Source organism: Somniosus microcephalus, chromosome 6 (assembly GCF_052327205.1).
Source record: "Somniosus microcephalus isolate GS21.2 chromosome 6, FLI_Smic_1.0, whole genome shotgun sequence".
NCBI lineage: Eukaryota > Metazoa > Chordata > Chondrichthyes > Squaliformes > Somniosidae > Somniosus > Somniosus microcephalus.
Window position 1 is genome coordinate 191,222,925 of NC_140992.1, and position 25,174 is coordinate 191,248,098.

The following is a 25,174-nucleotide window of genomic DNA, read 5'->3' on the forward strand; positions in this document are numbered from 1 at the left end:
GCCACGTGTGCACCAAGGGCGCCGCCATCTTGGAAGGCATCTTCCCCGCCCGGCAGCCCGACACCGTCGGGGCCCCGCTCTCCCCCCAGAAGCCCTACGACAGCCGCGACGCGTCGGGGACCCAACTGCTACTTCTGCGGGCAGCCAAAGCACACCAGAAACCTGTGCCCGGCGAAAGGCACCACCTGCTTTAAGTGCGGTAAGAAGGGGCACTTCGGGAAGGTGTGCAGAGGGAACCCCGCCAGAAAACCAAAACCCGCCACCGCCACCGCCGCGTGTGCGCCGTGGGAGCGGCCATCTTGGACGCCATCTTGCCCGACCTCGTGGGGTCCGCCATCTTGTGAGCAGATAGCGTGGACGCCATCTTGTCTCGATCAGGGCCCTACAGTGGCATCGGTCACAGTGGACCAGACCAGGCCCCACCCGCTATCCAAATCAATGGTGGACATCGAGGTAAACGGGTGCCGGGTTAAATGTTTAATTGACAGCGGAAGCACGGAGAGTTTTATCCACCCTGAACTGGCACAACAACTCTCCCTAAAGGTGGTCCCTACTCGGGGTACCATCTCTATGGCTGATGAAACCCAGACATCGACCATTCTGGGTTACTGCACGGTACAATTGTCCGTTAACGGGACTGTATACGATAATTTTAAAGTATTAATCATGAAGAATCTATGCGCGAGCGTGATCTTGGGCCTGGATTTCCAGTGCAACCACCAAAGCATCACGCTCAAGTACGGTGGGTCCCAGCCGCCCCTCACAGTGTGCGGCCTGGCTACCCTGAAGGTAAAGCCGCCTTCGCTATTCGCGAACCTTACCCCTAACTGCCGGCCAATAGCAACCAAAAGCAGGAGGTACAGCTGGGAGGACAGGCGGTTTATCGCGACCGAGGTAGACAGGCTCCTGAAAGAGCGCATTATTGAATGCAGCAATAGCCCGTGGCGCGCCCAAGTGGTGGTGGTAAGGGGTAGCGAGAAGAAACAGATGGTGATCGACTATAGCCAAACGATCAACAGGTACACCCAACTAGACGCCTACCCGCTACCCCGCATATCAGAAATGGTGAACCAAATCGCCCAATACCGGGTGTTCTCCACCATCGACCTCAAGTCAGCGTACCACCAGCTCCCTATCAGACCAGAGGACCGCCCGTACACCGCCTTCGAGGCGAACGGACGCCTCTACCAATTCCTCAGAGTCCCCTTTGGGGTGACGAATGGGGTCTCGGTCTTCCAGAGGGAGATGGATCGCATGGTCGATGACCACCACTTGCAGGCAACCTTCCCCTACCTCGACAACGTCACCATCTGCGGTCACAACCAGCAGGATCACGACTCGAACCTCGAGAGGTTCCTGAAAACCGCACAAAAACTCAACCTCACCTACAACGAGGACAAGTGCGTTTTCAACACCACGCGCCTCTGCATACTAGGCAGCGTGGTGGAGAATGGGGAAATCGGACCAGACCCCAACCGACTGCGCCCCCTACGGGAGCTGCCCCTGCCCAAAACTCCCAAAGCCCTGAAAAGGTGCCTGGGGTTATTTTCTTATTATTCCCAATGGGTCCCCAACTACTCCGACAAAGCCCGCCCCCTCTTGAAAGCATCCTCTTTTCCGCTCTCTGCTGAGGCCCACGCCGCCTTCAAAAGCATTAAGCAGGATATTGAGCGGGCCACGCTACAGGCAGTGGACGAGAACACTCCATTTCAAGTGGAAAGTGATGCGTCTGACTTTGCCTTGGCGGCCACCCTCAACCAGGCGGGGCGGCCCGTAGCTTTCTTCTCGAGGACCCTCCAAGGGCCCGAGATCAGACACTCCTCCGTGGAAAAGGAGGCCCAAGCCATCGTGGAGGCAGTGCGCCACTGGCGCCACTACCTAGCCGGCAAACGCTTCACCCTACTTACCGACCAGCGGTCGGTAGCGTTTATGTTCAATAATAAACAGAGGGGGAAGATCAAAAATGATAAGATTCTTAGGTGGCGGATCGAGCTCTCCACCTTCGAGTATGACATCATTTACCGGCCAGGGGCCCTTAACGAATCCCCAGATGCCCTCTCACGAGGGATGTGTGCCAGCGCCACCGGGGATCGGCTACAGACCCTCCACAACGACCTCTGCCACCCAGGGGTCACGCGGCTGTTCCACTTCATAAAGTCCCGCAACTTACCCTACTCGATTGAGGAAGTTCGGTCTCTGACCAGGAACTGCCGCACTTGCGCTGAGTGCAAGCCTCGGTTCTACCACCCTGATAGAGCCCACTTAATCAAAGCTACACGGCCCTTTGAGCGGCTCAGCTTAGATTTCAAGGGCCCCCTCCCGTCCGTCGACCGCAATGTTTACTTCCTGAACATTGTGGACGAATACTCCCGGTTCCCATTCGCCTTCCCCTGCCCAGACATGACCAGCGCCACGGTCATTAAATGCCTCAACAGCCTGTTCTGCCTGTTCGGTATGCCGAGCTACATCCACACGGATAGGGGGGCGTCCTTCATGAGTGAAGAGCTACGCCAGTACATGCTGTCCAGGGGTATCGCCACGAGCCGTACCACCAGCTACAACCCCCGGGGTAACGGTCAAGTGGAGCGAGAGAACGGGACAGTATGGAAAGCAGTCACTCTAGCTCTAAGGACCAAGGGCCTCCCTATCTCCCGCTGGCAGGAAGTCCTCTCAGATGTGCTCCATTCGATACGGTCGCTATTGTGTACTGCCACTAATGCCACGCCTCATGAACGAATGTTTAGCTTTCCCCGGAAATCCACCTCAGGCGTATCCATGCCGTCATGGCTCTCCACCCCAGGTCCGGTATTCGTGCGAAGGCATGTGAGGGGCCATAAGACGGACCCTCTCGTGGAGCCAGTGCACCTACTCCACGCCAACCCCCAATACGCGTATGTCCGGCACGCCGACGGAAGGGAGGACACCGTGTCAATAAAAGACGTCGCCCCAGCCGGTAACGACAACAACCACGGCAATAGCAGCAACAACGACCACAGCAACTCTTACCCACCCACTACTCTTTCATCACCCCCGGAAGAACATCGACCAACGGCACCCCCACCAACTACCCCTTCAACAACCCTGGCGGCACCCCCGGCAGAGACCCAGGAGGCCACCGGGGACACCCAGCCGACACCCGCGACACCACAACAGCCACGTCGGTCGCAGAGGACTACCAAACCCCCGAACAGACTAAATCTATAGAAGGGGTGAATGTGATGAAATATTCCATTCATCACTGCCTGTGACTGTGGTTGGTTTCAGGTTTCTCCTCACCATTGTATTGCCTGTGACTGTGGTTGGTTTCAGGTTTCTCCTCACCATTGTATTGTATATTGGAATGTATGGAATGTGTTGTGTGTAGGGCTCCGCCCATACCTGGCCTCTATGTAAGCCAGCTCAGTCTGGCCTCATATCCAGTACTGCAGAGCTCCAGATGGAAGATACCTCTCTCCACTGCGTGTTATCTTCTAAGTTAATAAAAGCCTTGTTTTGTTCCGCTAACATCGAGTCTCGGGATTATTGAGGCACATCAATCAGTATTTGTAGGGAAATGGTGTTAGGGAAATTGACAGGATTGAAGGGCCTGATAATCTACATCCTAGGGTACTTAAGGAAGTGGCCCTAGAAATAGTAGATGCATTGCTGGTCATCTTCCAAAATTTTATAGACTCTGGAACAGTTCCCATGGATTGGAGGATAGCTAATGTAACCCCACTATTTTAAAAAGGTGGTAGAGAGAAAACGGGGAATTATAGACGGGTAAGCCTGACATCGGTACTGGGGAAAATGCTAGAGTCCATTATAAAAGATGTAATAGCAGACCACTTGGAAAACAGTGACAGGATCGGGCAAAGTCAACATGGATTTAAAAAAGGTAAATCATGCTCGACTAATCTACTGGAATTTTTTGAGGATGTAACTGGTAGAATAGATAAGGGAGAACCAGTGGATGTGGTGTATTTGGACTTTCAGAAGGCTTTCGACAAGGTCCCGCATAAGAGATTAGTGTGCAAAGTTAAAGCACATGGGATTGGGGGTAAGGTACTGACTTGGATACAGAACTGGTTGGCAGACAGGGATCGGTGCTAGGACCCCAGCTATTCACAATATATATTAATGATCTAGGTGAGGGAACTAGATGTAATATCTCCAAGTTTGCAGACGACACAAAGCTGGGTGGGCGTGTGTGCTGTGAGTAGAATGCAGAGAAACTCCAGGATGATTTGGACAGGTTGGGTGTTTGGGCAGATGCATGGCAGATGCAGTATAATGTGGATAAATGCGAGGTTATCCACTTCGGTGGCAAAAAGAGGAAGACAAATTATTATATGAATGGCAATAGATTGGGAAAAGGGGAAGTGCAACAAGACCTGGGTGTCCTTGTGCACCAGTCGCTGAAGGTAAGCATGCAGGTGCAGCAGGCGGTTAAGAAGGCAAATGGTGTGTTGCCTTTCATAGCGAGAGGATTCGAGTACAGGAGCAAGGATGTCTTGCTGCAGTTGTACAGGGCCTTGGTGAGACCACACCTTGAGTATTGTGTGCAGTTTTGGTCGCCTTATCTGAGGAAGGATGTTCTTGCCATGGAGAGAGTGCAGCGAAGATTCACCAGACTGATACCTGGGATGGCAGGAATGACGTATGAGGAGAGATTGGGTCGATTAGGCTTATATTCACTAGAGTTTAGAAGAGTGAGAGGGGATCTCATTGAAACTTATAAAATTCTAACAGGAGTAGACAGACTGGATGCAGGAAGGATGTTCCCGATGGCGGGGGAGTCCAGAACCAGGGGTCACAGTCTAAGGATAAGGGGTAAGCCATTTAGGACAGAGATGATGAGGAATTTCTTCACCCAGAGAGTGGTGAACCTGTGGAATTCTCGACCACAGAAGGCAGTTGAGGCCAATTCATTAAATATATTCAAGAAGGAGTTTGATATATTTCTTTAGGCTAAAGGGATCAAGGGATATGGGGAGAAAGCAGGGACAGGGTACTGAATTTGGATGATCAGCCATGATCTCATTAAATGGCAGAATAGGTTCAAGGGGCCAAATGGTCTACTCCTGCTCCTATCTTCTATGTTTCTATGACATCAGCTAACTCAGCATTGACTGGGAACAGAACCCTGAACACCTGGTTTGTATGCCTCTGTACTGCACTGGGCATTACCATTACCCGTTAGGACACTGGAGGAGCTTTGTCACAGAATTTTAACATCTGCGCTTCAGCGTTTCTGTGTTCACCTTGTATTTGAAATCGTAAGATTTTCCCTCATTTCATTTTGTTTATACAATGTTTTTAATTTAACTGCCAGTCAACACCACATTTGTTAATGTTCAGTCCCCAATTCTGTTAATATATATTGGTAACATTTTGAAACACAAACGTTTGTTCCCTAGACTCGTTTCTCATAATCCCACCTGCATGCTGCTAGATTCCTTGAGTTTCTGTTTAATAAGAGAGAAAGTTCCCTTGATTCCGTATTTGCCAGCTACTGAGAGGGCCGCGAGGAATAATTTGGGAGTCTCCGGTCTTGGTGGGATGATGTGCTGGAATCCTGTTGGTCCTGGCTTTAATGTTTTTCCATCATCTTTAGAAAGCAGTTTCCTGCAAATATATTACAAAAGCAATTATTTGATTTAATCAGTGCTGTCTACAAACAGTAGTCAAGTAAAAACCAGCTAGTCCAGTGTTCATTCACAGTAAAGGCATAGGGGGAAAAATTGGGTTGCTTTGCGCCTCCCGTTAGTGCCCCAGGGGGTGCAAACGGGGCGTAATGCACCTAGCGCCTGGGCGCGGCACCAATAACGCCTCCCTCTAAATTCAGCGGGAGGTTAGCGGTTAGTGTCCCGCAGCGCTGCGCCTCCATTAATGATGTCATCGCCGTGCGCAGCGCCCCGCTCGTGCCCCGGCTGCAAACTTCGGTCGCGCCCCCTGACCTACTGCCGGATGATATATCCAACAGGATCAGGGCGACATTTTTGTGGCCGCGGCGGCGATAATTAATGGGCAGCTGCCGGGCAGCCATTTTTTTGGGCCGCCTGTCAGCACCTGCCCCCTCCCGCCTTTTCATGCGAGTTGCCAGCCGCGATCAGTCTTCAGTTTTCCCAGCACCCCGCTCCCCGGTGGTCCAGCAGGGCCCCGGTGCGTGCTGTGCTAGGCCCCTCCTGCTTGGGGCGCTACCACTCAATTTATGGCCCGGGGGCTCTAACATTTTCGGGGCGAAGTTAGTGCCCCAAAGGGGACACGACCAAATTTTTCCCCCATAGTGCCTAGACCAGTATTCAACAGTAGTGCCATCCAGTAACAGCACTGAGGAAGATTTTTGCGTTAAGTTATGCGCGTTTATATTCCTGTGGGTGGGGATTGAAAATTGGACGAAGACCTACCCCGCCAGTTCTCCAGCCATTTCTTCCCCATAGCAATCTTGGAAGCCAAAAAGGGGCTAAATAATGACATAATGACGGACTGCTGTCATCTGTCACATTTTGCATCATTACTGTCATAGCTAAAATGTCTGTCGGTAATATCAGCGTGAAAGGTTTCTGCATATTATTAATGTTCCACCCCTGCAATGAGTTCAATGATCACAGTGCGATTGATGCACTCGATCTCCAGAAGAATGTGGAGGAATTTTGAAGGCCAGAATATTCAATCTCAAAGGGGAACAGGCAGGCCCTTTAAGCTGCAGCAGTGATTCAAATCCTGCAGCAGATAGGAGTTTCTGCTTCCCCTCCATGATGGGCTGGTCGAGGCAAGTGGGAATACTGCCGGGAACCCGCCAGAAATATCCAAATTACACCGACTCTTGAAAATTCGTTGACGACAGGCAGGTTGAATTCCCAGTCCACCACACTTAGGGCTGGATTTTTCCAACCTTGGGGGGTCCGGGGTGGGCAACGTCTGTAGCGTGTGGGGACCTCGCTACTGTCTCGATCCTGGCCTCCAACATGATTTTACGTTAATAGGGCTTCTTATGCCCGCCCTGCGAGGTTCCCAGCCAATTAATAGGAAGCAGGTCTGATGACGTCAGTTGATGACGCGTCATCAGTCGGTTTCCTTAAAGGGGCCACGTCTAAATTGATTTTGACAGTTCTGCTGTCAGTGTTCTGCAGCATTGAGGGGCTGCAAACACTGACAAGCACTGCACAAAGGTGCACAGCTGCACCCAGGTTCTCCCATGACTCCCTCCATATACTTATGGAGGGAGTCACAACATGCAGGAAGGTCCTCTTCCCTTCCCATGGGCAGAAGACACCTCCCCAGGAGACCAACACAGCCTGGTTACACATTGCACAGGAGGGCACAAGCAGGGATGTCATCAGGAGGACCAGGTTGCAGTGGCGCAAACCTTTCAATGATCTCAGTAGATCACGAAATGTTACTGCCAAGCCACACTCAACCTCATCCTGCTGTGCCACTCATCACATCCCCATCACTCTGCCTTCCCTACCCTACTCCTTCATATCCTTACTCACACCAACTTACCTTGCACCTCCACCCATCCCTCTCTATCTACATTATCACTTCTCCATCTCACTAGCCACCCCTCACACTCACCCTCATCCTACTGCAAGCATATGAACTAACAAGGGTAGGCACATGGGTGGTTTAGCCAATGTTCATATGAAGTTTCTGGTAATGTGCTGTCAAACATTGAAATCTTTATTTAGAACACTTTGCGTTCTTACACAGATTTGTGCGCACCTTTGGAAGTGGCTTGGTGAGTTGCAGTGAATGGTCAGACATAACGGTTCCCCTCGCAATGGTGATGAGTGTGAATGGAATGGCTTGGGCATTGTAGGGCTGCTTTATGGTACTGGTGCTGGGTGGTGCCAACCTGGAACATCATGTGGCAGCCAGGATGTACAGTGTTAAGTGAAGTAAATCTGGCCATGGTGAGGCCATCCCTGGCCTCCCGGGCAGCAATGTGGTCGAGTGCTGATGCCCTGCGTCCTGTGCAGTATCAGGTGATTGTGGAGAAGATTAGTGGTGTTGTTGTTGGTGCTGCTGGTGTGCCTGGTGCTACTGGCATTGTAGCTGATTGTGGTGGGACTCTGAGGACCAAGGTGAGACAGTATAAACCATACCCATTCTGATGTAATAGATGGCAGGTGAGGTTGAGATGACAGAAGTAATCCAAGGAGGTGACAGTGGATAGAGAGATTACTCCAAACACTTCAAAAATGCATAAAACTCAAAAGTGGGTTCCAAATCATTAATGCTCCAGCTTCTAAGATTGGGAAGTGAACAGCTGTGAAATGGTAGGTTTTATACCACTTCTGCAGCTTTCACCTATTCAAAGCAATCCACAGTCACTGAGAACCTGACATACTTAACTGACGTGATAGCCGCTCTCCGGGAACCTCGTTGAAAACCTGGTAAAATGGTAAGTACATGGGGAAAATGGTTCTTAACTACCTTTTAAGAAGCTTTTAACTATCTAAATTGGCTGACCCGCCGCTTGGTGTCGGGTCTGTTCAGGGATGACAGACCCGACACTTGGGAAACTGACAAGGAGGCGGGTTTACAGCGGGATACCGACCCACTGTCAATCTTTGTGAATTTGACAGCGCACCCGCCTCCAAACCCGCACTCTGAGCGCCGGCAAAATTCAGCCTTTACAGTGGTAGAGCTACCAAAGAGAAAAGTCTAGACCATTGCGGCCAGGCCATTGCCTACTAGCAGTGGCACCCCAGCAAACTGGCTGATAATCTTTCCCTGACCTGTCTGGACTGGGTTTACATGTACAGGAAACAGTTGGCACCGAGGTTTGGATTTGAAACCTTTTACCTGGAATAATCTCTAATTGTTTAATTGTGCAAAATGACTCATATTGAATAAAGTAACGTTTTTCCACGAATAAAATCAGGAATTATTAAAACCATTGCACTGACTTAGCCTTCTTTCGCAGCAGTTTCTGGGAGTCCGGGTAGTGGGTTAGAATGTCACTCAAGTCTTTCTTGTCGAGGATGAAGAGGTTTGCAAATCCATGAGCAACAACGTTTGCAGTCCGTCGATTCCCACCTCCCACCGACAGCAAACTGTTAAATTAACACAGGCGAGAAGAGGAGGACAAGTGGGATCAGAAAACTTGTCTGAAAAGATATTCCCTGTTGTAGTAAATAACCATGCCTGGAATTTCCGCAGGGGGTTCTCCCGATCTGCTACCGTAACATCCGGGGGAACGTCTGAAGAAACTGACGTTTTTAGCTGCTTATGTCGTTTCCCCAGGGGTTCGGTCGATCTTCCACCGAAGTTCTGGTGGGAGAATCTCCATGGAAATTCTTTCCCTCCCCCACCCCCAACTATGTGACACACATGAAAACCCATCACCATGATTAAAATAGGAGGAAATGAGAGGTGCACTCAAAAAGAAAATGTTTTGATACCACGATCGCTCAAAAACAGAACAGATATTTTTGTTTTAAATTCAACACACAAGTCCTGTGAATGTGGTTAACAGAAACATGTCACATGTATCCTGAGAGCTCAGCGAGTTTAGAACAGGAATAGCTGAGCCTGGCAGACCGGGACAGTGCCAGGTTCGGCGCCCGATCTGTGCTGAGTTGTGGCAGCAGTAGGGGCACTATCGTCGGCCTCAGTACCCTGGCTTAGAGAAGGGGAAACTGGCCAGGCTGCCCAATTGTAATTTACTGATTTCTGCGTGTAATCTAATGACTCCTGATTGTAATCTACTGATTTCTGGTTGTAATCTAGTAACTCCCAATTATAATCTAACGACTCTTGGTTGTAATCTACTGATTTCTGGTTGTAATCTAGTAACTCCCAATTGTAATCTAACAACTCTTGGTTGTAATCTACTGGTTTCTGGTTGTAATCCAATGACTCCCAATTGTAATCTAATGACTCCTGTTAGAAGTGCATATACGGCATGAAATAAAGACAGGATGAGGCTCGGCTATAATGATCCCCCACAGTTGAATAACCTGCTAACTCTTACTGTCTAGAACACAAAGAGTGACCACTTGGGTGAGGTACCAGAGGGCACCTATCACTTGCATGTGACATCACAGTGTTTGGAATGATGCCCGACTCCTCCCTCCCTGAAGAAAACAGCTTGTTAAACCCTTTTTCCTCTTCCAATTATTATTGATTACATTTAAATACATTTTTACAGGGATTTTTATAAACTGGGTTGAGTGAAGGGAAACTTTGGTTCTGAACCGGAACTGGTCTGAGAAAAGCACTTGATGGAGCCTCACCTGATCTCACCAAACACAGAGCCTGCTCGCAGAGTCACAAACACAGTCTTCCCATCAGGACCGCCAACAACCTGCACCTCGCCAGCTTTAATGATGTACATTTCTCTCCCAATCTCTCCCTGAAACAATAAGCAATCGGTTTCCAGTCAGCAGACCGGACTGACAATATGGGATCAAGAACTACAGGTAACTGTCCGAGAATATGATGCAGCTAATGTGTGTGTGAGTACGCATAGATTAATGTAAAAATATGTACATATACACAAAACTATCCTGTTCATTTACCATTTTAGCCCCCTTTTCTGAGTCAGAAGGTTGTGGGTTCAAGTCCCATTCCAGAGACTTTAGCACAAAAATCTAGGCTGACACTCCACTGCAGTGCTGAGGGAGCACTGTACTGTCGGAGGTGCCGTCTTTCGGATGAAATGTTAAACCGAGGACCCGTCTGCGCTCTCAGGTGGACGTGAAAAATCCCATGGCACTATTTCGAAGAAGAGCAGGAGAGTTATCCCCAGTGTCCTAGCCAATATTTATCCCTCAATCAACAATATCTGGTCATTATCACATTGCTGTCTGTGGGAGCTTGCTGAGTGCAAATTGGCTGCCGCATTTCCTACATTACAACAGTGACAACACTTCAAAAAGTACTTAATTGGCTGTAAAGCACTTTGAGACATCTGGTGGTCGTGAAAGGCGCTATATGAATACAAGTCTTTGTTTTCTTTTTCTTTTTTAAATCTGGATAGATGCTAACAGAGAATAAAATCAGGTGGGGCATAAATCGGGTGAGGCGTAAATCGGGCAGGGCGTAAATCGGACCTCTGCCCAGGACCCGCCAAGTTCCCGCTGGGAGGGTTAGGTATAAATGGGACCTTGGTATACACACAATGGAGTCAGGGGTGAGAATACAACTGTATTCAATTCACAACTGCACCATTCTGTTGACCGTTAAGTCTCTTACTGATGAAGGGCGCCCAGCTCAGTGCGCACAAACAGTGGCAAAAGATCATTTCTAGCCTATTCCTAATGACAGCAGGACCAAATCGCCTTTCTTAATTCATATAGGCCCAGAATTTGCGGTCAGCGGCAAAGTAAAGGCTTTTACCGCTGGCCCTGAAGTAAGCTTCGCACAAAGATCTCGCGATGTCTGTGTCGAGAACTTTGGGTTTTACGATGTTCAAGTCAAATCAATGGAGGTTAGTGGGGATCCCCTTGTGCGAGCTGCTGTGACGTCAACAAGCTGTTTAAGCAGCCAATCAAAACACAGAATTCTCACAGCCAGCAAACAAGGAAGTGAGTAAGCTTTTAAAATTCTAACTTTTTAAAAATGTTAGAGAGAGCAAAACAAAGACTGGGGCTCTCACATGGGGAAAAGGAAAACCTGAAATAAAGATGAACAAACTTTAAAAAAATGTTTAAAAAAATGTAAAAAAAAGTTTCTTAGAAATTTTAATTTTTATTAAAATGGATAAATTTCAAAGTGCACAAAATTACAATGAGTTTTTCAGGCCCATAACCTGTGGTTAGCAGTCAATACGCTGTTAAAACCCCAGTTACACCTAATCCCTTTCGGGTCTAACTTTTAGTGGGGAATTTAACAACGTAATTACTGCGGAAGAGCCGAAGTTTTTGTCCGTATCCCTGATTTGAGTGATTACACTGATTACCAGCTCTGTGTGGGGGGGGGGGGGGGGGGGGGCGGGCGGGCACAGTGCAGCCTGTGTAGGAGCTGTGAATGACAGAACGCAACTTCAGGATTTCCGCATGCGCAGGCACCAAATCCAGACGTTGCGGTCAGTTTCAAAGGCGGAATGACGGCGAATGTTGCCAGTTCGCCGTCATCCAGACTGCAAGTGCTGGACAAACAAAATTCAATTTTATTCAATCTTTAATTTTGTTTTGAAATGCTAACACAGACACATGTTTAAAGGTTGAAATATTGAGTATTAGCTAATTGGGTGATGTTTGTGGTGGAGGTTGTGGATTTTTAAAAAAAATTTGTAACGAAAGGGGCAGAGCGGTAGATCTTGACCTTGTGCACAAGTGTAAAATGGGTGATAGCGGATCAGCAGCCCATTTTACATCTCTCCCGTTGACTTAAATGGAAATAAAAATCGGGAAGGATATAAAATGCAAACTACAGCCAGTTGGCGTACCAGTCGTGCTCAGCGGCAGCACTTTCACCTCTGGGTCAGAAGGTTGTGGGTTCAAGTCCCACTTCAGAGACTTGAGCACAAAAATCTAGGCTGACACTTCAGTGCAATACTGAGGGAGCGCCGCACTGTCGGAGGTGCCATCTTTTGAATGAGACGTTAAACCATCTTCTGTCTCAGGTGGACATAAAAGATCCATGACACTATTCAAAGAAGAGCAGGTAAGTTCTCCCCAGTGTCCTGGCCAATATTTATACCTCAACCAACATCACGAAAACAGATTATCTGGTCATTGTCACATTGCTGCATGTGGGACCTTGCTGCTATGTGCAAATTGGCTGCTGCATTTCCTACATTAAAACAGTGACTACACTTCAAAAGTACTTCATTGGCTGTAAAGTACTTTGGGAAATCATGAGGTTGTGAAAGGCGCTATATAAATGCAAGTCTTCCTTTTAACAGACCTATTATGGGGTTTTGCGGTTACCTTCTTACACACGTAGTCTCCAGGCAGGTACACCACAGGCTTGAGACGCTTCAGCATGTCATAAACCATCTGTCTGTCACAGCCCTGTGGAGAGGTGAAGCAAATGGAATGAGGATTGAACTTTCAGCTCCTGTACAGGCTGCTTTTCTTTATCTGCCGTTTCATCAGGTGGAAATAGGGTTATTGCATGGAGGAAACCTGCATGTCAACTGAACGGCTCAGAATCTGCAATCTCAACTGAACTCGCATCGCCAAGTTGTGCAGCGGGCGTGATGCACACCCGCGTGATGCCATCTCAGCTGTATTTAAAAGGGACAGTCCACAAATATAAATTGGAGGTGCTCAGGATGGATGATGGACACAGAACAAGGGCAGCACCCAGATTTAATGGCGCCTCACTGGAATTACTGCCGGGTGCAGTCAGGAGGAGGAGGGACATACTTTTCCCCAGCAATGGGAGGAAGAAACCTGCTGCTCTCACGAGGAAGGGGTGGCTGGAGGTGGCTGAGGAGGTTAGAAGCAGCAGCGTTGTCCCCGTGTCATGGATACAATGTTGCAAGTGGTTTATAGACCTAACCAGGTCAAGAAAAGTGAGAACATTTGCTGATACAACTACAACATCTTTTGCTTTAAGCTCGCTGTGATGAAATATTCCATTCATCACTCATCAGTATTTCTCTGCCTGTGACTGTGGTTGGTTTCAGTTTCATTTCCATTGTATTGTACTGTGTGTAGGGCTCCGCCCATACCTGGCTCCTATGTAAGCTGGCCCAGCCTGCAGCACATCCAGTACGGCAGACCTCTGGATGGAAGATACATTCTCCTCTGTGTGTTACCTTCTAAGTCAATAAAAGCCTTGTTTTGTTTCGCTAACATCGAGTCTCGGATTTATTGAGGCACATCACCCGCCTCCCCTGCTTTCACTCTGTCTTGCTAAGTGTTCTCCATCACATCACTCCTCACACCCACTCAACTTTCGGCAGCTCTCAGCCTTCACTTTCTATGCAATTCATCACCTCCCCATTTGGCATTCACCATTCACAATCACCTCCCCATTTGGCATCCACCATTCACAATCACTCTAATCCTTATGTAATTTGATACATGTGTCTCATAGTCACCCTCACCAAATGCACTGCATCCATTGGGTGAATGCCTCACTGTCACTCACACAGGTCTGTTTTTTTGCCTCTTGTAGGAGAATATTCTGCTTTTCAATTCTTCCTATCAAAGTGGTAATTTCACACTTCCCTACGTTAGACTCCATCTGCCACCTTCTTATCCAATCACTTAATTGGTCTATATCCCTTTGCAGTCTCTTTACGTCCTCCTCACAGCTTACTTTCCCACCTAGCTTTGTATCATCAGCAAACTTGGATATATTACACTCAATCTCCTCATCTAAGTCATCAATATAGATTGTAAATAGCTGAGGCCCAAGCACTGATCCCTGCGGCACTCAACTAGTTACAGCCTGCCATCCTGAAAATGACCTGTTTATTCCTACTCTCTGTTTTCTGTCCATTAATGAATCCTCAATCCATGCTAATATATTACCCCCAATCCCATGAACCTTAATCTTGTGCAACAACCTCGTGTGGCATCTTATCAAATGCCTCCTGAAAATCCAAATATACTACATTCACTGGTTCCCCTTTATCTGCCCTGTTAGTTACACCTTCAAAAAACTCAAACAGATTTACCAAACACGATTTCCCTTTTATAAAACCATGTTGACTCTGCCTAGTCGTTTTCTAAGTGCCCTGTTACCGCTTAGTTAATAATGAATTCCAGTATTTTCCCTACTACTGATGTCAGGCTAACTGGCCTATAGTCCATGGTTTCTCTCTCCCTCCTTTCTTGAACAGCGTGGTTACATTTTCTACCTTCCAATCCACGGGGCCAGTTCTAGAATCTAGCGAATTCTGGAAGATCAATGCATCCACTATCTTTGTAGCCACCTCTTTTAAAACCTGAGGAAGTAGGCCATTGGTCCAGGGGATTTGTCGGCTTTTAGTCCCATTAATTTCTCCAGTAATTTTTCTTTACTAATATTAATTACTTTAAGTTCCTCACTCTCATTAGACTCTTGGGGCTAGATTTTCAGTTGATAGCGCCAGCAGTTAGCGCCTTAAGAGAAGTGATTTTCGGGCGCTATGCGTGTAGCGCCGGTGCGCAGCGCAGTTTGCGCCCCGCCCCAAATTAAGTTGCCCGTTAGCGCCGGCGCAAAGTTTAGCGCCCGCCCGGATGCGCGCACAGAAAATGACGTCACATCCTCATGCAACGCCCTTTGTGCGCCCCGATTCCAAACTTCAGTCGGACCGCCCCATTGTGCGGCTGGCGGCCGGAGCGTTTGGAAAAAGGAACGCAACACAACCAGCGCGGGCCCCGGGGGGCGCAAATTAAAGGGGACGTGCTCTCCAGTATAAAGGCCAGCCTTTTTTCAGAAAACACTCTTGTGCAACGCATTTCTGGAGACACAACAAGGAGGATAGCTAACTGGTTTCAAGCAGCAAGAGCTCAGGTATTTTTGGACTCAGGCCAGAGCGCTGCAAGTGGCCTTTTGGAAATTTGAGTGTTTGCCAGGATTTGATGGGGGTTGCATGGGGTGCCAACGCGGAGCTGCAGCTCCATGTCCGTAGGGCTCGCAGACGCATTGTGAGAGGGGCAGCCCTGGCTAGAGGCAGAGGGGGCTACAGGCGTCGGCCACGTAGGCCTTACCCAGTCAGGCTATACCGCCAGCAGCGCTCCTACCTAAACATGAGTGCCGCGCGATGTGTTAAAAGGCTCCGATTCCGAAAGGAGGTGATTGCAGAGATCTGCCACCTGCCTCGCCGAGATCTGCGGCCAAAGCTCAGGTGCAGGACGTCTCTGTCGGTGGAAGTGAAGGTGACGGTGGCATTGAACTTCTATGCCACCGGCTCCTTCCAATACGCTGCTGGGGACATAGCAAACATCTCCCAGTACCGCGCGCATCGCTGCATCCGCCAGGTGACCGAAGCACTGTTCAGAAGGAGAAGCCAATTCATCTCCTTCCCCATGGCCCTGGAGAGCCAGCATCAGCGCGCATTGGGATTTTCCAGACTCGGGGAATTCCCCTTGGTGCAGGGCGCCATTGACTGTACGCATGTGGCTTTGCGGGCCCCTCTGGAGCATGGCGAGCAGTATCGCAACAGGAAGGGCTACCATTCTCTGAATGTGCAGCTGGTCTGTGACCACAAGCAGCGCATCATGGCAGTCAATGCCAGCTTCCCAGGCAGCAGCCACGATGCCTTTATCCTGCGGCAGAGTACTGTGCATGACATGTTCCAGGCACAGCCTCCCCCAAGAGGATGGCTACTCGGGGACAAAGGCTATCCTTTGTGCACCTGGCTCATGACCCCGCTCCGCGCGCCCAGGACCGCTGCTGAAGAGGCCTACAACAAGAGCCATCAAACCACCCGCAACATCATCGAGCTAACTATTGGGGTCCTCAAGCAGCGGTTCCGCTGCCTTGATCGCTCCGGAGCTCTCCAGTATTCGCCGGACTGTGTCTCCCAATTTGTGGTGGTTTGCTGCATGCTACACAACCTGGCTATCCGCAGGACTCAGGCACTGCCACCTGACGTTGGACCAGCACCTCAGGAGGAGGAGCATGAGGAGGAGGAGGAGCAGGAGTACGTTCCCAGGAGGGAGCGACCAGGGCCAAGGGCCGCACGACGCCACCTTATTACACGGTACTTCTAAGCCCCCTGTCAGGGAATGGCCAGGGGCCATGAGGGAAGATGAATGCAGCTGCTCCGCAACCCCTCAGCCGGCGAAGCCAACAAACACTAAGAAGAACAACCATGGAGACTGCATGAATAAAGATAATTTTTTATTACACAAAAATGAAAAGCCCTTCCCACATGAATCCCCAAAAACAATAAACGGGCCCCACAAAAAGCCCAACAAACGACTCACTCCCACAAACTGGGGAGGAGTCACTCCGCCTTTCTTCAAACCGGGCCTCAACGTCGGCCTAACGCAAAAAATAAGCCCTCCAACAACACAACCATGGGCAAAATAAAGATGGCCACCGCCATATAAAAGGAAAGCTGGCCACACCCTCTACTGAGTGGCCCGCGAGGGCGAGACCTTGCCCAGCCTTTTGCCTCCCCTGCCCGGCCTGCTGCTCCTTCGCAAGCTCTGCCCAGTGGCTGCTGCGAGGCTGGGGGAAGGTGCCTGAGGCTCAGATGCCCTTCCGCCAGATGCCGCTGGGGGGCGGCCTACACGGCGTTTGGGCCTCGAGGGGCCGCCTGCTGAGTGGCGCACCTGAGCCTGGCCACCATCAGCTGCAGCCGCTTGCCCTTGACGCCCCAGTGGGGGAATGGCGGCGACGGATGGCGCAATGTGGGCCAGCTGGCGTCTGGGATGCGCTGGCTGGTGCTGTGGCGCGGTGGCACTCGGCCGGGCCCGCACTGCAGGATCCGCAACAATCAGCCGAGGGGCGGCTTGCTGGGATGGTCCAGCGCGGCGGCTGCCCTGGCGATGCCTGCCTGAGACAGCGCGTGTGGCAGCAGTGAGTGCCCCTGTTGTCCTGGTGTGCGCGCGCATCACATCCGCCAGGGTCTTGACGGCATCAGTCAGCATGCGGCCACTCGCGGCAGTTGCTGCCCCGAACTCGCGCGCACTGGTCGCCAGCGACTCGATGGCCTCAGGCATGCGCCCCACCACGCTCATGAGCTCCGTGTGGCGCCGGTCCGAATCCTCGGCCATCTTATCCAGCTTCCGCACCTCCTCCGAGGTGAAGGTGTCCGGACTGGAGTCGCGACTCTCCCGCTGGGGAGGAGGGGGCCGAACTAAGGGACCCTTGCCACGTTGGTGGCGGCGAGTGTGCCGATCAGCAGCACTCCCCTCTGATCCTTCCCCCCTTTGGGGGGAAGGCCGCGGGCCACGCGCACGGCTCCTGGGTGGCTGGACGCCACTGGTCCCAGAAGCTGCATTGCCCTGCGACAGTTCCTCCAGGCACTCGTCCAGTGAGGAGGTGTCAAGCATTTCCTCCTCTCCTGCGGGACGTGACTGTTCCCCCGATGGTCCGGCTTGCTCCTCCTCCTCCTCCTGCTCGGAGGTGCTGTCACTGGCAGCTTCAGGGTCCTGGTCGTCACCAGCTGAAAGCAGGAATGCACAAGAGTAGCTTCAGAGTGAGGAGACGGCGTCAGCGAGGGAGTTAGGACTGGTGGCATTCAGCGCATTGGTGGGACAGTGGCAAAGGAGGTAGCTCGGATGGGCCAGTGCGACGCGAGAGGGCCAAAAGGCGAGGTCCTTACCATTGCCGGGCAGTGGAGGGTCGGATACTCCGCACGCTGTGGGGACGATCACACGGGCTCCCATGAGCACACACACGCGCTCCTCCAGCCGAGTGAGCTTCTGCAGCTTGGCGCGGCCACCCCTGGCACGGGCCTGGCGATTAAAGGCTACTTTAGCCTGCAAGAGAAAGGACGGGCTGTAAGTGCGCAGTGTAGCCCTGATGTAGTGTGCACTGCCTCCCATGGTGGAATAGCTTGGCCAGAGTGAAGCCCTGATGTAGTGTGCACAGCCTCCCATGGTGGAATAGCTTGGCCAAAGTGTAGAGTGCCGAATGGCCATTTGATGCTCATGACTGTCCCAATGCTGCTGGCTGAGGGCTGGCCAATAGGACTTTCAGCTCCCTTTGCCCATCATGTCAGGTGTACATGCAAGAATGAGGAGGAGACTGGAAAGGCTACTCACCTTGACAATCCTGGTCAGGTCGTTGTATTTTTTACGACATTGTTTGTGGGTCCTGGGGGCATCGCCGGTGAACGTCACCCTCTGGGCGATCTGCTTCCAGGCTTTGGTGTAGTCGTGGTGGGTTGGATTCCTCCCACTCTCTGGGAACAAGATCTTGCGCCTCACCTCCAGAGCTGTGGCCATTATGTCCAGATCACCCTCTGAGAAGCGCAGGGCACGCTGACGGGCCTTCTCTGGCGTTGCCATGACTCCCTGGGGCTGAGCAGCAGTGTTGAGGCCTCTTTGCAAGGCTGCAGTGTGCAGGGCGTGGCAGCAGACCAATTCGTCCCTTCCCCCTTTAAGAGCTGGTCGGCGCCACGGGGTCTGCTGTCAGTCCAAAAATGACCGCACCCGCGCTGCGCCCCGCCTGGGCGCTATCCCTCTGGACCGCCGGCTTAGCGCCTAAAGAGAGTAGTGGAACGCCTCTTTTAGCGCTCCACCAACCTCTTAGGGCGAAGCCACTGAATTCCCGGCAACGGGGCGCTACTTTGGGCGGGCGCTAAGGTTAGCGCCCCAAAACTGCCTATACTGAAAAATCTAGCCCTTGGTTCCTCACACTTTCCAATATGTTCTTTGTGTCTTCTACTGTGAAGACAGACACAAAGGGGGAAAAATTGAGTCGCGCCCCCTTTGGGGGCGCTAACTTCGCCAGTGCCCCGAAAAAATTAGCACCCCCGCAGCCGAAATTCATCAGTAGCGCCCCAAGAGGGAAGCACCCTGCCTCCTTCTTGAGGTGTTGCAAGGGAATATCGCGGCACTGCGGCACATCACACCACGGTACTGCAGGCCTTCCTCCCCTTCTTAAAGGGGAGAGTCCTTGCGCAGCACAACCTGGGGCCCAGCTGGGACACCAGGGATCGGAGTGACGGCAAAAGAGCCCGGCACTCGAGAAGTGCCGGGCTCAGGGAGCGCTGCTGGCACTCCGCAGGTGGGCGCTGCTCAGGAGGCCGAGGACAGCAACAGGGGCAGGTGCTGGCAGGCGGCCAGCAACAAAAATGGCTGCCCGGCACCTTGCCTTTAATTAGCGCCGCCCTGGCCGCTGGTAGGCCCCCCTGACCCCGTTGGACATTGCATCGGGCGGTAAGTCAGGGGGCGCTATCGAAGATTGCGGCTGGGGCACAAGCAGGGTGCTGCGCATGGCGATGATGTCATCGCCGGAGGCGCAGCGCCGCAGGGCGCTAACGGTTACCACCGCCGTTAACCTCCCGCTGAATTTCGCGGGAGATGTTGGCGGTGCCGCGCCCGGGCGCTAGTTGCTTTGCGCCCCATTAGTGCCCATTAGTTAGCGCTAATGGGAGGCACAAATCAACCAAATTTTTCCCCCTCTGTCCCTTTCTGCTTGATTTTACCCAAATCGCTACTTGGCTCTACAGCCTTGACTTTTCTCTTCAGACTTATAGATTTACCCTTCCTGAACTCTCCCTCCCCCTTATTAGTTTAAAGCCATATCACCACCACAGTTATTCGATTCGCCAGGACACTTGTCTCAACCCGGTTTAAGTGGGGTCCGTCTTCCTCTTCCCCAGTACTGGTGCCAGTTCCCCATGAATTGAAACCCCTGCCTCCCACACCATTCAGCCATGCATTTAAACCTCTAATCTGTTTGTCCCCGTGCCAATTTGTGGTTTAGGTAGTAATCCAGAGATTATTACCTTTAAGGTTCTGCTTTTTCATTTGTACCCTAGCTCCTCAAATTCCCTCAGCAGAACCTCATTCCTAGTTCTACCTATGTTATTGGTTCCCACGTGGACCACAACAACTGAATCCTCCCCGCTCCTTCTCCAAGTACTTCCAGCCAGAGAGGTGAATCTGTGTGCCCATTCATTCTAGCTATTGTCATTGTTATAAATCTCATCATCAAGAAACTACTTATGAAATAACGCTGGACGGCCAGCTGGTGGTGCCGTCCAAGGAGTATAAATACTCGGGCATGGGCCCAAGCTTTCCAGGGACATTTTGTAAGTCAAGGAGATAGTGAAATACAACTAGACTTCCATGTTCTGAAACAAGTTGATTAAAGCCTTGCTTTATACTCAAACCAAGTGCGTAGTGAGTTTTATTACGTCAATTTAATCAACTTGATATTGACTCCACGCTTTGGGTGATTTCAGGAACAGCCAGCTACGACTCGAACCGTAGAAGGGAACTCAGACAAGTAATCGATCCATCATGGAGAAACTACTCAGCCCTGCCCGTCTCGACCTGGACCCAAATTCACTTACAGCTGCTAAGGTATGGAAACACTGGTATTGTACTTTCAGCAACTTCCTCAGGGTGTGTGGTGAAAATGTTCCTGATAAATTAGAGATACTTGCTAATTATGTATCCCCTCATGTGTTTGATTATATCGAAGACTGTGTAGACTATGACGCCGCTATCCAAATACTACAGCAGCTATATGTCAAGTCCCCAAATGAAATTTTTGCTCGGCATCTACTGGCCACAACTCGACAACAACCCGGGGAATCACATAACGAATTCCTTCAGAAACTTTGCAGGCTCAGCAAGGATTGCAATCTTAAAGCTGTTACAGCTGAGCAGTACCAGGAGGAGTTAATTCGTGATTCCTTTATTAATGGGATTGCGTCTCCCTTCATACGTCAGCGTCTGTTGTAGAATAAAACCCTCAAGTTACGGGCTGCCTATGACCAGGCATGTTCTCTGGACTTAGCAAAGAGGAATGCAGATACCTATCTTTCACCACGTGCACGGGCTGCTGCTATCACTTTTAGTGACTCCTTCGATAGTCCTCGGGCGGAAGCTCTCACGGATGACGACTCCAACCTGGCTGATGGCAACCCTACCCTAGAAACCTACACTGATGACGACCCCGCCCTAGCGGCATCTTGGCAATCCGGAAGGAAGTGTTTCTTCTGTGGAGGTGCGTTCCATTATAGGAAATTTTGTCCTGCTCGTAACGCAACCTGCAATCATTGCAGCAAGAAAGGTCACTTTTCTAAGGTATGCCAGTCAAGAACCACTGTTAGTAACAAAGGCCACTTTTCTAAGGTATACCAGTCGAGAGCTCCTGTTAGTTTTGCAGCTACTATCTATAAAACTGCTCCTCCCCCAAGAGCCACCACGAAGGTTACAGCTGCAATCTATAAAACTGCTCCTCCCCCAAGAACCACTACTAAGGTTACAGCTGTCAAGGGTAAAACTGCCCCTCCTCCCATCACAGCTGTTTTTCCCCAAAGTCTGTCCCATGCAGCCACGAAGGTTTCGATAAATGGACACATTTTGAGTGCACTAATCGACTCATGCAGCTCTGACAGCTTCATTAGTGAGCGGGCTATTGGTAAGTTAAAACTGCGTATTTACCCCTCGGACAGGGAAATTGCAATGGCTCTGACGACACTGACCACCAATTCTTCCGGCTTTTGTCTTGTCGACCTTATCCTCAATGGCCACACTTATTTCTCCACCCGGCTCGGGGTGCTCAAGAACCTATGCAGTGATGTGCTCCTGGGACAGGATTTCCAGAAACAACACAAAAGGCTCACTTTTGAGTTTGGAGGGTCAAAGCCAGAGCTTACTATTTCCAAAGTACCGTTTTGTGCGCTTTCGGCGGCTTCGCTCGATGAGCCCTCCTTGTTTGCCAATCTTTCCCCCCGATGTAAGCCCATAGTCACTAAATCATGACGTTTCAGCCAAGATGATCGAGCCTTTATCGAGGCAGCAATCTCTCACCTTCTAGCTGACAGTATCATTGAGCCATGTTCATCTTCCTGGCGGGCTCAAGTCGTCATTGTTAAAAATCCTCTGAAGCAACACAAGAAACGTCTTTGCATCGATTACTCGCAAGCTATTAACCAGTATACCAACCTGGATGCCTACCCACTACCACGCATCGATGACATGGTCAATAACCTTGCAACAAGGTATTTTCAACTTTTGATTTAAAGAGCGCATATCATCAAGTACCGTTAAAGGACTCTGACAAAAAGTATACAGCCTTTGAGGCCAATGGTCGGCTTTACCAGTTTTGACGCCCTCCATTTGGGGTCACCAATGGGGTGGCCGTCTTTCAATGGGCAATGTATAGCCTAGTCAAACAGGAGAACTTAACAGACACTTTTCCATATCTGGATAATATCACCATTGCTGGTCATGACCAGAAGGAGCATGATGCCAACCTCCAGAAATGTTTTGACGTTCTCCGTCGTCGCAACTTAACCTTAAATGAGTCCAAATCGGTGAAATCAGTACCATCAGTCAACATCCTTGGCTATTGGGTGGGCAACGATGTCATCAAACCGGATCCGGAGCGACTTCGTCCGCTTCAGGAGCTCCCTCCCCCTACGAATCTCGGCTCTCTTCTTCGGGCACTCGGCATGTTCGCTGTAGTGTATGTACCTTTAAGAGCCCCTGTGTACTGTAATACCGGTAGTGACCACTCAGGTATATAAGCCTGTATAGTGTCTTGTATCTTTTAGTTCACCTCCAGACTTTGTTCAGTAAACACCTGTTAAACCAACTCCTGCATTCCATGTCTCCATTAACACACGGATACAACAGTGGCGGCGAATTGGAAACGGACTTACCTGCAATTCGGCAGCACCTCAAGGAGATCGATTCCTCAGACGAAGGTCGAAGAAAAAAAAACGAGAAAAAAAACCTGTGGTTTCACCAGCTAGCCGGGCTGGTGGCAGGTACTGCACTAATCCTTCCTGGGCGGCGGGCTGGGGCTCGATCGGGTGGCTCTGCAGCGGGTCCGAGCAGCGAGTCGGAAGGCGGAGGCAAACAGAGACGGAGGGTGGAGCACTCGGGAGACGGCCGGCGCTGCAAAGCAGGTCAGCGTTCGGACCAAGCGGAGGGAGGGAAAAGTCCCAGAGAGTCCGGCAGGAATGAGTCTCCAACTATTAAAAATATCTGTGTAAATAAAAACCGCGGAGAACAGCATTGTCAGCAGCGGCAGGAAAGCGCGGGAGGCGCCATTTTTACTCGGCAGGGAAGGTGGGAAAGCGCGGGAGGCGCCATTTTTGATTTTCAGGATGCCTAAGACTGGCAATATTACTGCTTTCGATAGTGATATAGAGGATTGGACCACATATGTGGAAAGAGTGGAGGTATATTGCACAGCAAATGAAGTAGAGGATGATAAAAAGGCATCGGTACTTCTAAATCTGATGGGCGCAAAGACATACGGGCTGTTACGAAACTTAATCACTCCAGCCAAACCGATGGACAAGAATTTTAAGGAGATTGTTGATACCCTACAGGAGCACTTAAACCCAACACCGCTGCTGATAGTGGAACGATTCAAATTCTTCAGGAGGAATCAGCACAAGAATGAAAGTAACGCTGATTACCTCACCGAATTAAGAAAGCTGTCAAAGCACTGCCAATTCGGGGCAGGACTGGCAGATTCTCTACGAGACAAATTCGTCTGCGGTCTCCCAAGTGAAGGAACACAGAAAAGGCTACTTTCTGAGAAAGATTTGACACTGGACAAGGCTTTCAGTGTGGCTGTATCATACGAAGCAGCAGCAAGAGGAGCTGCAGAGATACAGCAAAAGCCACAGGACTTCGGCACCCATGAAATGACACGGGGTTTCGAGAGATGTTATCGCTGCGGCAGATCCACCCATGACCAGAGGGACTGCTGGTTCAAGGACAAAGCATGCAGGCAATGCGGAAAGATGGGACACATTGCACATGTATGCCGATCTGGAAACAAAAAATCCACTGACAGAAAAAAAATCAATAAGTACAGAAAGGTACAAATGATGACGGACAGTAGCTCCGAAGACCAGAAGAGCGATAGCGACTCCAGAAACAAGAGACTAAGCTGTCTCAAATTACATAATGTAATTGCCAAAGAAGATTACCAGACCATTTGGGTTACCCTCACGATAGCGGGGTCCCCAGTTAAAATGGAGCTAGATACAGGATCAGCTCTGACCGTCATAAGTCGACGGGATTATGTGCGGCTATTTCCGCATATACCTTTGAAAGACACATCCATTATCTTGAAGACATATACGGGGCAGAAAGTATACCCCAGAGGGAAAATAAAGTTGCCTGTTGTATACAACGGCAAGGAAATACAAAAGTTGTATTTATACGTTCTGCAAGATGGTGGTCCACCGTTGTTGGGACGTGAATGGATCAGGAAGATACGTTTAGACTGGCACTCCATTCAGGCACTGACGGTGACCAGTAAGAAAAAAAATGATGATGACGTCATACCTGAACGATTAAAAGACATCTTGGCTAACGCCAAAGAAGTGTTTCAACAGGAACTAGGAACCTTGAAAGGCGTCACCGCTCAATAAAAGTGGAAGATGCGGCAATTCCCAAGTTTTTTAAGGCAAGGCCGGTGCCATATGCAATTCGTCCAGCAGTCGAGGCAGAGCTGGAGAATTTGGAAAAAGCAGGCGTGTTATCCAAGGTAGATTGGAGCGAGTGGGCAACACCCATCGCTGTTGAATGTTGAATAATGATAAATCTGAAGAACAGAGAAAAATTCGCATCTGTGGGGACTTCAAGGTGACTGTAAACCCGGTCCTTCACACGGTACAGTATCCTCTTCCAAG

At 50.2% G+C, this 25,174-nt stretch overlaps 1 protein-coding gene across 35 annotated transcripts in view; it reads right to left on the reverse strand.

The window, feature by feature from the left end:
* LOC147116285 (cyclic nucleotide-gated channel beta-1-like) overlaps positions 1 to 25,174 on the reverse strand; it is a 441,619-nt gene that overhangs the window by 14,004 nt on the left and 402,441 nt on the right. For all 35 annotated transcript variants that reach the window (XM_085991115.1, XM_085991081.1, XM_085991080.1 and 32 more), the window contains 4 exons: positions 12,867 to 12,950; positions 10,227 to 10,345; positions 8,898 to 9,044; positions 5,421 to 5,607 (listed from right to left, as the gene is read on the reverse strand). In XM_085991115.1, the coding sequence (XP_085847241.1) occupies positions 5,421 to 5,607; positions 8,898 to 9,044; positions 10,227 to 10,345; positions 12,867 to 12,950 (537 nt within the window). The remainder of the gene's footprint in view (positions 1 to 5,420; positions 5,608 to 8,897; positions 9,045 to 10,226; positions 10,346 to 12,866; positions 12,951 to 25,174) is intronic.